Here is a 14,373-nt window from a genome sequence, read left to right as displayed (position 1 = left end):
GGAAGTACTCTTTCTCCCTTATCCCTTATCGCTACCTCGATAACGCGGGGAATGGCGAATAGTTTGAAAGAAAAGAAAAAAGATATATATATAGAAAGGGTTGAGTGGTGGGAAGAAGTTAGATTATTAGTGAAAGAGAAGAGAGAGGCATTTGGACGATTTTTGCAGGAAAATAATGCAAATAACTGGGAGATGTATAAAAGAAAGAGGCAGGAGGTCAAGAGAAAGGTGCAAGAGGTGAAAAAGAGGGCAAATGAGAGTTGGGGTGAGAGAGTATCATTAAATTCTAGGGAGAATAAAAAGATGTTTTGGAAGGAGGTAAATAAAGTGCATAAGACAAGGGAACAAATGGGAACTTCAGTAAAGGGGGCTAATGGGGAGGTGATAGCAAGTAGTGGTGATGTGAGAAGGAGATGGAGTGAGTATTTTGAAGGTTTGTTGAATATGTTTGATGATAGAGTGGTAGATATAGGGTGTTTTGGTGGAGGTGGTGTGCAAAGTGAGAGGGTTAGGGAAAATGATTTGGTAAACAGAGAAGAGGCAGTAAAAGCTTTGCGGAAGATGAAAGCCGGCAAGGTAGCAGGTTTGGATGGTATTACAGTAGAATTTATTAAAAAAGGGGGTGACTGTATTGTTGACTGGTTGGTAAGGTTGTTTAATGTATGTATGTATGTCTCATGGTGAGGTGCCTGAGGATTGGCAGAATGCTTGCATAGTGCCATTGTGCAAAGGCAAAGGGGATAAAAGTGAGTGCTCAAATTACAGAGGTATAAGTTTGTTGAGTATTCCTGGTAAATCATATGGGAGGGTATTGATTGAGAGGGTGAAGGCATGTACAGAGCATCAGACTGGGGAAGAGCAGCGTGGTTTCAGAAGTGGTAGAGGATGTGTGGATCAGGTGTTCGCTTTGAAGAATGTATATGAGAAATACTTAGAAAAGCAAATGGATTTGTATGTAGCAATTATGGATCTGGAGAAGGCACATGATAGAGTTGACAGAGATGCTCTGTGGAAGGAATTAAGAATATATGATGTGGGAGGCAAGTTGTTAGAAGCAGTGAAAAGTTTTTATTGAGGATGTAAGGCATGTGTACGTATAGGAAGAGAGGAAAGTGATTGGTCCTCAGTGAATGTAGGTTTGCGGCAGGGGTGTGTGATGTCTCCATGGTTTTTTAATTTGTTTATGGATGGGGTTGTTAGGGATGTGAAAGCAAGAGTTTTGGGAAGAGGGGCAGGTATGCAGTGTGTTGTGGATGAGAGAGCTTGGGAAGTGAGTCAGTTGTTGTTCGCTGATGATACAGCGCTGGTGGTTGATTCGTATGAGAAACTGCAGAAGCTGGTGACTGAGTTTGGTAAAGTGTGTGAAAGAAGAAAGCTGAGAGTAAATGTGAATGAGCGCAAGGTCATTAGGTACAGTAGGGTTGAGGGACAAGTCAATTGGGAGGTAAGTTTGAATGGAGAAAAACTAGAGGAAGTGAAGTATTTTAGATATCTGGGAGTGGATTTTGCAGCGGATGGAATCATGGAAGCGGAAGTGAATCATAGGGTGGGGGAGGGGGCAAAGGTTCTGGGAGCATTGAAGAATGTGTGGAAGTCGAGAACATTATCTCGGAAAGCAAAAATGGGTATGTTTGAAGGAATAGTGGTTCCAACAATGTTTATGTGGTTGCGAGGCATGGGCTATGGATAGAGTTGTGCGGAGGAGGATGGATGTGCTGGAAATGAGATGTCTGAGGACATTATGTGGTGTGAGATGGTTTGAGCGAGTAAGTAATAACGGTAAGAGAGATGTGTGGTAATAAAAAGAGTGTGGTTGAGAGAGCAGAAAAGGGTGTTTTGAAATGGTTTGGTCAAATGGAGAGAATGAGTGAGGAAAGATTGACCAAGAGGATATATGTGTCAGAGATGGAGGGAACGAGAAGTGGGAGACCAAATTGGAGGTGGAAAGATGGTGTGAAGAAGATTTTGAGTGATCGGGGCCTGAACATGCAGGAGGGTGAAAGGTGTGCAAGGAATAGAGTGAGTTGGAACGATGTGGTATACCGGGGTCGACGTGCTGTCAATGGACTGAACCAGGGCATGTGAAGCGTCTGGGGTAAACCGTGGAAAGTTCTGTGGGGCCTGGATATGGAATGGGAGCTGTGGTTGCAGGTGCATTATTACTTGACAGTTAGAGACTGAATGTGAACGAATGTGGCCTTTGTTGTCCTTTCCTAGCGCTACCTTCCACACATGGGGGGGGGAGGGGGTTGTTATTTCCTGTGTGGTGGGGTGGCGATGGGAATGCATAAAGGCAGCCAGTATGAATCATGCACATGTGTATATATGTATGTGTCTGTGTGTGTGTGTGTATATATGTATACGGTGAGATGTATAGGTATGTATATTTGCATGTGTATGTGGGTGGGTTGGGCCATTTCTTTCGTCTGTTTCCTTGCGCTACCTCGCTACCGCGGGAGACAGCGACAAAGCAAAGTGAATAATCCACTGACGTGCTGTCAGTGGATTGAATCAGGGCATATGAAGCGTCTGGGGTAAACCATGGAAAGTTGTGTGGGGCCTGGATGTGGAAAGGGAGCTGTGGTTTCGGGCATTATTGCATGACAGCTAGAGACTGAGTGTGAACGAATGGGGCCTTTGTTGTCTTTTCCTAGCGCTACCTCGCACACATGAGGGGGGAGGGGGATGGTATTCCATGTGTGGCGAGGTGGCGATGGGAATGAATAAAGGCAGACAGTGTGAATTGTGTGCATGGGTATATATGTATGTGTCTGTGTGTGTATATATATATATATGTGTACATTGAGATGTATAGGTATGTATATTTGCGTGTGTGGACGTGTATGTATATACATGTGTATGGGGGTGGGTTGGGCCATTTCTTTCGTCTGTTTCCTTGCGCTACCTCGCAAACGCGGGAGACAGCGGCAAAAAAAAAGAAAAAAAAATATATATATATATATATATATATATATATATATATATATATATATATATTAAGTATATTCCAATGAGTCCACGGGGAAAATAAAACACGATAAGTTCCCAAGTGCACTTTCATGTAACAATCACGTCATCAGGGGAGATACAAGAAAGAAATATTAGTTGTATATCAGCTGACACCACATTACATGAGCACATGTGTTCAATTGTGTTTCCATATTTTGTGTTTGTATGTTTTTACCACCTAGCATGTAGAATCCCCTGCCTGGTTTGAGCAGTGGTTGCATCACTCATCCATCTGGGACAGTTTGTGGAAGATGGTAGGGTGTATTAAATGTACCATGAAACTGGGATTTCTATGATCATGGGCTATTCCTCATCTCTGATACCTGCACTAGCACTATCAGAAATAACAAATCAAAACATGTGTAAGGTAGAAAGTATTATTGTCGAGTATAAAGCAGTCTTAATCCTGAACTCATTTTTCTGAAATGTCTATTGTATGAAATACAAGAGGGAATCTTTCAAGTTTACAAATTGCTGCATGTTAACAGTAAGACAGATATGGTGGGTACTGATACCAAAGTGACAAAAAAAAAAGAGAAAAAAAAAAAGAAAAAAAAGGAATTATGTAATGTAAGGGAAAAAGGCCACTGTACATATTCATGATATGGAGAAATATCAAGTGTGAGATGATAAGGTAATTCATGAAAGTTCTAAAACATTGCTCAAAAGGACAACAAAGAAATAAAAGAGACAATAAGCATGAGGATGAGGCTGGTAGTTACAGTGCATATCCCTTTAACAACAGTAATGGTGATGATGACAAAGCAACAACTCTGAGAGTCTGCAAGCTGTATAATTGGAATACATCCAGGAAGTCTCATCAAACCTTCTGGTCTGACTCATCATTTTTATAGATTTTGATGTATTGTAGATCAAACAACTATCTTTCCTAAACAAATGCAAAGCCACCGGTGAGTGCATGATGCTTTGTACACAAGCCCCTTTCGTACACAGTGTATTTCAGACAAGTTTCACATGGAGACATAAAAATTATTGCAAAGCTGGTTTTCAGAGTCAAGTGCCCTTTCATAAAAAGAAAGTGAGGTGACTTAAGTTGTTCTTCTACTGACAAATCTTTTTGGTCCTAAATCAAAAGCAGCAGCAAAAACTTCCTCAATCTGACCATTCCTCCTCTTTTCCAACTGATAAAGACACTCTTTCTAGCACCTTGTTTTATGCTGACTCAATTTTGGATGATTGAGATTCTAATCCTTCATTCCTGTCACTTACCTCTGAATCTATGCCATCACCTATATTCTCTTCATGCAAGGTCCTCCAGATGCTCTACCAGATTCAGGTGGACAAGGTGAACAAAGTATATGGCTCAAATGGCATACCTTCTTGTGTTCTAAGGGATTGTGCCTCTGAGCTAGCACCAAACCTTGCTCATCCGTTTTGCTTCGTCTAAAAACACAGAATTTCCCTTCAGCTTGGAAACAAACCTTGGTGCAGACCATCGTTATGAAAGGAGACCGCTCTAATGCTTTAAACTATTGCCCTATTGCCCTCATTTCTGCTATCTCTAAAGTCTTTGAAACTCTCCTAAACTCTCACTTTCTCAGACACAAAATCTTATTTTCTTCTTTCAGATTGTCTATGTGGATTTTGTGGTGCTGGGTCTACGGTTGATCTCTCCTATGTGATTTAACTCTGGTCCTCCCCTCTCAGGGAATTTAGTGAAATCTTTGTCATAGCCCTCCATTTCTCCAAATCATTTGAGATGATGTGGCTTAAGTCTTTGCTTTCTAAACTCCCTTTCTTTGGTTTCACTGTTTCTCTATGTTCCCTCCACTACCAACATATATACCCACTTACTCACCTTCCCCATATGTCTGAACAATTTCTCCACATCCTTTTCAGCTTTCTCATAATTACTTCTCTTACTACCACACCTCTTTCTTTCCCCATCATATCTTATTCAACCCTCCTCACACCATATAATGTCTGAAGGCATTCTATTTCCAACACATTCAGCCTCATCCAATTTTTGACATACAGGGCGTATACCCTACAGTTGTACAACACCATTGGGAATACTATCCCTTCCACCAAACATACTCATTTTTGTCCTCATAGACAATAACCTTTTTTCAACCATTTCACAATGCACCCAGAACCTTCGCCCAACTCACCTATGTGTCAACTCTACTCCTAAGGTTTCATTCACAATCATGTCCACTCCCAGATATCTGAAACACTCCACCTATTCTAACAAGAGTTACCAGAATCTGCCTAAAAGTGGCTACAGGCCTTGGCAAGGGTAAACCATCATCAATGGATTGAGTGAAACAGTCTCACTGAGAACCTTCTTGCCCTCTATGAGTCCATGATTTCCTGCTCCTGCATAAAGTTTGCCTCAGTGGTGCAGAAACCCATAAAAAGAGTCCTGGGATTGCATGATAATAATGATAAATCCTCCCCTCTCGTTTTTTTTTTTTTTTTTTTTTCCAAAAGAAGGAAGAGAGAAGAGGGCCAGGTGAGGATATTCCCTCAAAGGCCCAGTCCTCTGTTCTTAACGCTACCTCGCTATCGCGGGAAATGGCGAATGGTATGAATATATACTGTACTATTATGGTTTCTTTTTTTTCCTGACTAAATGAAAGGAATCACTTACTGAAGCAATGCTTGAGTGTGGTGTAGTAGAGCATAATCATTTGCCTGCTTTACCTCAGCAATGCACAATTCTCATACAATCTTTTTCCTACAGGCTGCTGTTTTCAAAGGGAGTGAAGGGTGTGGAGAGGGACTTTTACTGTTTATCCTAAACCCAACAACCTCAGTGTTAATGGAGAAACTTGCAGATAATCACATCATAAGCGAACTGACCTACCACTATTTGTGGGGCTGATGTGATGTGAGAGGAAGACCAAAGCAGAGAAAATGAAGAGCTTTGCAAACAATAAAAGGAGGAAGGAAAGTAGAACAGTGAAGAAACAGTGTAAAAGTAGACAAGAAACCATATTTGACAGAGTACTAACCCGCAAATACAGCCGTGCTGTTGTGGGAGGGATCAAATGGGCAGAGTCCTCGCCCTGCATACTCTCGGTCCCGCTCCAACACTCCACTCTGTGAAACACACCAATAAAAAAGAGTTAACTGGTTTTAACGGCAAATTTTTTTGATAATATTATCCTCATGTAAGTATAATACTGCAGTCATCAAGAGAACCCTAAATTCATGATTAAGTTAAAGAGTCACTGAATAATTTGTTTAAACATCAAAGCACACAGAAATAAGAAAAAGTGCAAAATCACAAGAAAGTAAATGGTTAACTTTTTGCAGAGTTGAGACTTCCTTAAACAGAGAAAACACTGTTTCAGGGAATGAGAGTCATGTCTAACAAGCCTCTTAGAATACTACAAGAGAGTGAGCTCTGGTCTAAAGAGAGGGCTGGGTGGTTTGTCTGTATCTAGAGTGCTAGAAAGGTTTTGACACTGTACTACATAGAAAGGCAGTAAAAAAGCTAGATTTTCTGGTAGGGAAAAGGGGGAGACTACTTTTGATGGAAAGATGATTATCTTGAGGGCAGGAAACAATAAATGCATGTCGAGGAATCCTTCCCAAAACTAGCTAAAATTACGAGTAGCAAGCCACAGGGTTCTGTCCTGGGACAACTACTCTTCTTCATCTAAGTAAATAGCTTATCAGAAGGTATGGATATCTCTAATGAGATATGCTTGTGGATAATGCACAGGTCATGTGGGAAATGAAAAGTGAAGAGGATTGCATCAATTTACAACAGAACCTACACAAACTCCAAAGCTGATATGATAAATTGTTCATGAAATTCAACATGAGTAAATGTAAAGTAACGAGGGAAAGACAGTAAAAGCAAGTCTTAATATAAATATAATCTTGTAGTATATGAGCTGCAGGAATCTGTTTCAGAGAAAAACTGAGAGTTAACCTTGTCATAACATTAAATTAAGCAAGAACTCTATCAGAAAGAATGTAAGAAAGTAATTTTATTGTATACGAGCAATGGATGAATGAAATGAAATGAGTTATGAGAAGTGAATGTGGACAGCATACAAAAGTTTAAAAAAGATAAATAAAAGCAAAGAAATTTCAAGGGATCGGACCCCAGGAGTGTAGAACTCACTTTTTGTACAATACAAAAGGTGATTACAAATAGGCAATTACATAATATGTTGCCAGAGTTCCACCTCAAGAAGACTGTAAAGGAGACAAACTGTCTGACTGCATATATTAAAGAAACATGTAAGTGCGTTGAAAAGGAAATGTTCAAAAAGCTTATCACAAGTTCAAAAGAGGGCAACAAACACTGTCTCACAGTTAAAAGAGCCGAGTTAGAGTGAAAAACTTTAAAGTTTCTTAAGCAAATTGATGATGTCACTTTCAAGTTTCTTAAGGAAACTGATGATGTCAACAGTGATCAGTGCCTCAAAAGTTACAGACTGAGCACCTACTGGCCATCACAAGATGCTAAGCAAGAATCTTTCTAGAAAAGATGTAAAGAAGTATTCTTGTACAGTCGTATCTGAGCAATGGATGAATGGAATAAGTAAAGCTATAAAATCATAAATACTGATAGTATGTACAGTTTAAAAAGCTTTACAATAGCAGAGAAAGCTCAAGAGTGAGGCCCAATGAGCCAACGAAGGTTAACCTTCCTGGCTGTATTGCACAAATTTGTGATTAAAAGCAAATGAAAACATGTTATCATACGCACTGATGTGGCAAACACACATATGCCAGCACATAAATATGAAACTCCGTCGCCATGTATTACAAATATGTAAGTACAAACCAACAGTACACATGTGCACACATGAACAAAACATAAACAAAGAAGTTAATGATTCGACCCACCAATCTAACAAGACCAGGTTCGAAGCCGGGAAAGGGTAGCCAGCTGTCAAGCTGTTCAACCTCCCCTTTGATGTCGAGGAATGGGTATGTGTAAACTGATGTGTGTGTGTGTGTGTGTGTGTGTGTTTAAGATTTGGTATAGATACAATGTTTAAAGGAAGGAGCAAGAAGTGTGTAAAACTCTCACCGTAGCACATAAACAGTTATCGCAAATAACCATACAATGCAGTCGGATACAGTAAGTGAAACACACACACATGCATGTATCACAAACACATTCATGTATGGACAGAGAAATATATATACACACAAATATATATATATATATATATATATATATATATATATATATATATATATATATATATACATACATAGAAACAAACACCATATCCACTGTAATCAAAGTTATCCATAACTTCCATTTCACTGGATAAAAAACTTGCAGTATCGATAGTATTACCAATCATTTATTTCAAGGTAATATTGTGTTTGGACTACACAACCGGCTCTTCAGAAAGTTATTGTAATGTTTACATCATGGCAGAGGTAAATTTCTTTCAATCTGAATGATGAATAAAAATCAGATTTTAGCCTACAGCTACAACAAGGTGACTTAAATAATCAGCTTAATTCCTTATTTTCTTTTTAAAATTTCAACCGTATATTCGAGTCCAACTACTGAGCAATGCATCGCACGAGCCCGAAACCAGCAACAGACAGCAGCTTACCACAAGCTTGAAATCCCTGCAGAGGGGGTTATAGGCGTTGGTGCCGCAGATGAGGTAGTGGCCTGGTGACTTCTCAGTGAGGATGCGCACATAGTTCTGGCACACCTCCTCTGACCCTCCCTTCATGTAGCATGAGTTCATCTGGGCCGCGATGGGGTGCCACTCGACCCTCTGCGAAGAAACATGAACAAGTTACACACACACATGAACAAAGAATTATTAGAAGGTATTCTATAACTCATGCACTATGCCAAAGTTCCAATTCTAAGTTCACTATTCTAAAATTCTAATATCAATTAGATCTATATGGATTGCTCATAATGAAACGGAGACACGCATCACAATGACAGATAAGCCTTACCTAAAACCCTAGCATCAATTTACTAATGAATAATTCATATTTACCCTCAATACAATTCGTGAAATGTCCAATAGATTTACAAATTTATTTTCTCTACTGGTTCAGTATGAGTGGATCTGGTACATATACGACTGCACCTTTTATGTAAATTGATTTTTCAAAAGTGAGGTCTCCAACATTTAAGCCAACAGACAAGGTTGTGAAACCCAATTCCTTAGGGAAGTCTTGCTACCTTGCTGTTTTAATCTTACTCTAAAATACCACAAATAACATCTGCATAACACACGAAACAATGTACAACTGTATATATATATAAAAAAAAAAAAATCCAGTACGATACACATCTTTATGCTAAGCCCCCTACAGCGTTTGTGGGGAGTTTTGGTAAATTAGAATAGGGAAAAAACATACAAGGGTCGCAAGCTTAACGAGAAATGTATAATTACCAACGTATACACTCGCCGGGTACTAACAAAACAATATTCCTCAAACAATTAACCCTCAAACAACGACAGTCGTATGCAGCTGACCTACTAGGTCGACAGGAGTCGTAATATTCCTGCTAAGCTTCACAGGCTTTGAAGTGCAAGCCAAGCGAAGCTTCACGGGCTTTGCTTGAACTGTAGCCATGCTAAGCTTCACAGGCTTTGCTTGGAATACGCCAATATAACGAGATGTGAATGGCGATTAGGTATGGCCTTACTTGTTGGCTTACGCGTGAAGTAGTAACTCAATGAAGCCTCAGATAGTGATGCACACTCTGCCCCACCATCCCTCAGGGGGCTTTACATGTCAACTTCAGCATTACACCACGGACATATGAAATGTGCTAGCTCACGTTTCTGCACATATCCTTTACTCTTACAAGTATTTCTTTAATTTCAAGGCGGGAAAGAATAATGCTTATTTTCAAAACCCTCGTCCACTTCTCCATCACTCTCCTAGAAAATCTATGAGTTAACAATGCCATCCTGAGAAGATACCTTGCTGCTCTGAAATGATTGGATGAAGACAACAGCGTCTTTATATTTCAAGTGTATAAGGGAAGAAGCATCATTATCATAGACAAAAGTGACCATGTAAACATACTGTACATCCTATCATCTGATGAGGCGACAATAAGAAAAGTTAAGGGCAACGCTGACAAGCAATCTGCGAATTATATCAGAAGAACTCTCAAGGATTGGTTAGAAGGCTGCCTAAATTAAGGAACAAACAAAAAGAGGGCAAGTTTCGTCTTGAAAGTCGCTATTCAACAATTTGCCTAAGGAGGGTGCCATCCAGGCAGCGGAAAGGGTGGTCAATAATATAAGGGCTGAAGACCTTTCCCTCCTGAGATGGGACTATGTCATTTGAATTTATGAGAAACGAATACCAGTAGCACAGCAAGCTAGCCATAGGTTCACCAATGAGTGACATTCTAGCCTGTCTATTCATGGAGATGTTGAAGGAAGAACAAACACTTCAAGAAAATCAATGGCAACACGGAAACCTAGATGAGATGTACGAATATGATGGTCATGGTCCCAGTATACAACGTATAAAAGGGACTCTACACTGACTCAACACTACAATGAAGACATTCGACTCACAGTAGAAGAAAAAGAAGACAACAAACTAACTTTTCTGGAAATTGATAACGGAGAGAGACTGACGAAGCCAAAATTTCAGTACATAAGAAGCACATCAACAGAGATGACTGTATCCACTTTTTTTTTTTTTTCATTTTAGCTCACGCCAGCACGTTCAAGTAAAGCGCTGTGTTGAGTCTCTTTCTAAGAGCACTGAGAATATGCAGGCCGGAATTTTTGGAGGAGGAGCTCAAGCAGATAATGGACACTGAAGCTTCAGGAAACTTTAATATCCAGGAGGCATGTTAGTGAAGCTGAAGAGAATCATGGAGAGGAGTAAAGACAAAAAGAGGAGTGAAAAGAAAATACATAGAGGTTCAGAGCGCGAGGGGAGCAAGTACCATCTGGGAGATTTCTCAACTGGGCCTCAACGGACATAACATTAGGATCAGGACCAAGACAGGAGACAGTGATAGGCTAGAGAACAAAGCATACAAAATAAGAAGTGTGGTGTACATAATTCCATACAGAGGATGTAACAGGACATACGTTGAAGAGACAAAAAGAGGCGTGTATACAATGATAAAAGAACACAGGAATGACCTGATAACCACAAAATGAACAACGCAATAGCAGTGTACGTTGAAAAAGCGGGGCGTCTCCTCAGATGGGTGGCACAAAGGCTTGGACAAACTAAGGAGAAACGTAGTGGAAGCAGCCTGCACTACACTTTACTGAAGGGCAATATCAACACTGTAGCGAGGTAGCGCTAAGAACAGAGGACTGAGCCTGTGAGGGAAATCCTCACTTGGCCACCTTCTGTTCCTTCTTTTGTAAAATTTAAAACGAGACGGGGAACATCTCCAGCCCCCAGCTCCTTCCCCTTTCAGTCGCCTTCTACGACACACAGGGAATACATGGGAAGTATTCTTTCTCCTTTGTTACCTCGTTAATGCGGAAATGGCGATTATATATATACATATATATATATATATATATATATATATATATATATATATATATATATATATATATAGCATTAATGGGATGGCGAGAGGGGATACGGCTTCCAACAGCTTAGACACACGACACAATCCAACAGCCTATGCAAGCCCAGCCCGGGTTGTATGGTGAAGATCACCGAAGACTTCACCAAGTATATTCATCAAGTATTCCCACCAGATACGAAGCCACATAAATTTACAAAACAATAAAAATATACAGAATTCTGCCTGAAATCCAGTCCAAATAATAAATTTCTCTAGGGACGTCCACCTATCAACAACTGCGACGGCAAAACACAAGAAACAACATCGTAGCTTACATTTCCACCAGAAGCAGCTCGGGGGAAAAAAAAAAAATCAGCGTGGAAATGAATAATTTTGATCCTGTGACAAGTTCTCTCCCTGTCAGCAAATCACAAACCTAAACAGAGGATACAACACAAAAGAACTACTTTATTTCCGGACTTAATACGTGACATTACCATCTCAAACGCTCTGTACTCTGACCACAACCTGAGGTTTTAGCATCCACAAGCGTGGATGCTAAAAAAAAAAAAAAAAAATAAAAAGCCATGGAGGCGAAATCAGCAATTTCACTTTTTCGCCCTAAGGGGATAAAATGGGAGGTTGTAATCAGAGATGTCTGCTATACAATGGGGAAACCCTTCTAAGTGCAGTACTTTTATTCAGCTGTTGCAAGAGAATGTTACTGACGCCTTAGGATAAGTGGTGGAATCAGCAAAGCTCAATTGATGCAGCATCGGAGAATAATGACATCTGTGGGGGAAGGAGCAGCAGCAGCAGCATAGCCTAGCCCCAAGGAACAATACCATCGTTAAGTCACCTGATGCTTCTAAAAACAAGCCAGTCGACGCCAGAGAGTTAAAAACAAAACGTTAATTCGGAGGTTAAAAAAAGTAAATCAATCCAAAAGTCACAGCATACAAAAACTAGCGTTAAACTGAAACGAAATAACGGTTTCATTTCACACTAACACAGGTACTAAGGCGTAATTCCGGAGCACCGTTGAGGACAAGAGAGTTGGGGTGATGCCAACCGAACGCAGCGTCCGCGCACAAAAAAAAAAAAAAAAAGTGCGGACAAAAATAAGAAAGTCGTCGGGACAATGGACCAATCAGGAGGGATCGGCCATGACAGGAGAAAATTGGCATTTGCCTCTTGCCTTCCCTCCTCGGGAGGAGCCTCTTCCCCACAACCACCACCACTAACCTCACAACGTCCTCCAACACTGATCTTTATCTTCCATCGCCAACAAGCACTTCCTTAACAATGTCACCATCACCACCATTCCCCTAACAATGTCTCCCAATACCAATACGGTTTTCCACCAACAATGTCCTCCATCCTCACCATTTCTCTCACTATGCCTCTCACCATCAACATTTCCTTTAAACTGACAACACTTGCTCCTTCCTCAAACCGTTACATAACACAAAAATTACACCATTAACCCGTGCGTTTTGAATAAACGACACTGCCTCTCACAATGCTCTCCAAGACCAACTTCCTGCATGGCTCCATCACGATACTCACTAACACTGTCCACCATCCTTAGTATCCTTCACTCTCTCCTTAACATACAGCTCCCCTTAACACAGTCCTCTCACAAAACCTCCCTTAGAATGTCATGCAACTTAATCTACCTCTCACACTGACATCCAGCCTCACAACGACACGCTATCCAACTTCCTTTCAATTCCTTCACTCACACTTTCCTTCATTCTAATATCGATAAACAACTTCTCTCGACTCATACTACTTTTCATCACCACTGCCTCTCCCCTGAGCAGCACTCGTGCTCCTGACGATGCTAGCCAGGGTGCGGCGATATTGTATATGTGGTACCTTTGTTTTCTCAACTCTGGTATTCTGTGGCCTGCCAGACTAGGGACTAGGCCTGTCATATCCTTTGTATATTAATCAACTTAATATCGCCTACCATAAAACTCAAGTGTTACCGCCACAACATTCTAACGGGGAAAGCCTAAGTATATTTCGGTCCGAGTGCGAGCGGACGGAATCCCGCGAACCATTTTTGAAAAAGAGCAACGAATGCTTTGTCTTGATCGCTTTAGTTTATCGCACAACCATTTCTACATCGTTCACTCTGATCTTCTATTGATCTTCTCTTCCGAATTTCTATAATCTTAATTCCTTCTAGCTGACCAATTATGGAAAAAGCAACGGATACTTTGTTTTGCCCGCTTTACGTCATCATACAACCACTTCTACATCTTTTATTCTGTTCTGTAACATACTGACCTTTGCTTAATGCCTTGCATTCCGAATTTCCGTACAAATTTTAATTTCTCCCATTACAAAGTTAAAACTTTCCTCCTTTAAACACGGAATAACTAGTCCCACACGACTCGACTGTCTTCTGCAGAGGAGATTCTCAAATTCATTCTCTTATTTACACATTATAATATGAAAGAATGGTTTGTATCTGGACCTACGTTAGACATGAGAATGGGAAGAAGTGTCTGCACACCCCTGGGATGCAACATTTCTTGCCGTAAAACACTTAAAATATTCGTCATCGAAACTGTTTCATACATTGCCTGCAACATGGGCTGTTCACTGAAGAGATGTCAAAAGATTCTTTAGTCTCGTATAGACGTTACGGCGGCAGACATTGTTACTGTTTTTATATTATATTCTTTTTTTCCTTACGTTCTGCGTCCTTTTCCGTGCGTTGAACTGAACAAGAGCGAGCCCGACTTGATAAATGGAATGTCTTCTTTGTTGAACGATCGCTTCAATGAGTCGTTCTGTCCTTTGATAACGATGGGTATATGATGGCGACTAATTGCCTGTAATGGCTTCTCCCCTGAGAGCCCCTG

The 14,373-nt window shown here is 40.4% G+C and overlaps 1 protein-coding gene across 3 annotated transcripts in view; it reads right to left on the bottom strand.

The window, feature by feature from the left end:
* Sema1a (semaphorin 1a) overlaps positions 1-14,373 on the bottom strand; it is a 94,367-nt gene that overhangs the window by 34,693 nt on the left and 45,301 nt on the right. For all 3 annotated transcript variants that reach the window (XM_071688954.1, XM_071688935.1, XM_071688945.1), the window contains exons 3-4: positions 8,574-8,744; positions 5,988-6,075 (exon numbers count right to left, since the gene is read on the bottom strand). In XM_071688954.1, the coding sequence (XP_071545055.1) occupies positions 5,988-6,075; positions 8,574-8,744 (259 nt within the window). The remainder of the gene's footprint in view (positions 1-5,987; positions 6,076-8,573; positions 8,745-14,373) is intronic.

Source organism: Panulirus ornatus, chromosome 3, assembly GCF_036320965.1.
Source record: "Panulirus ornatus isolate Po-2019 chromosome 3, ASM3632096v1, whole genome shotgun sequence".
Classification (NCBI taxonomy): domain Eukaryota; kingdom Metazoa; phylum Arthropoda; class Malacostraca; order Decapoda; family Palinuridae; genus Panulirus; species Panulirus ornatus.
Note: the sequence above shows the minus strand (reverse complement) of the source record. Positions and strands in the feature narration are given on the sequence as shown.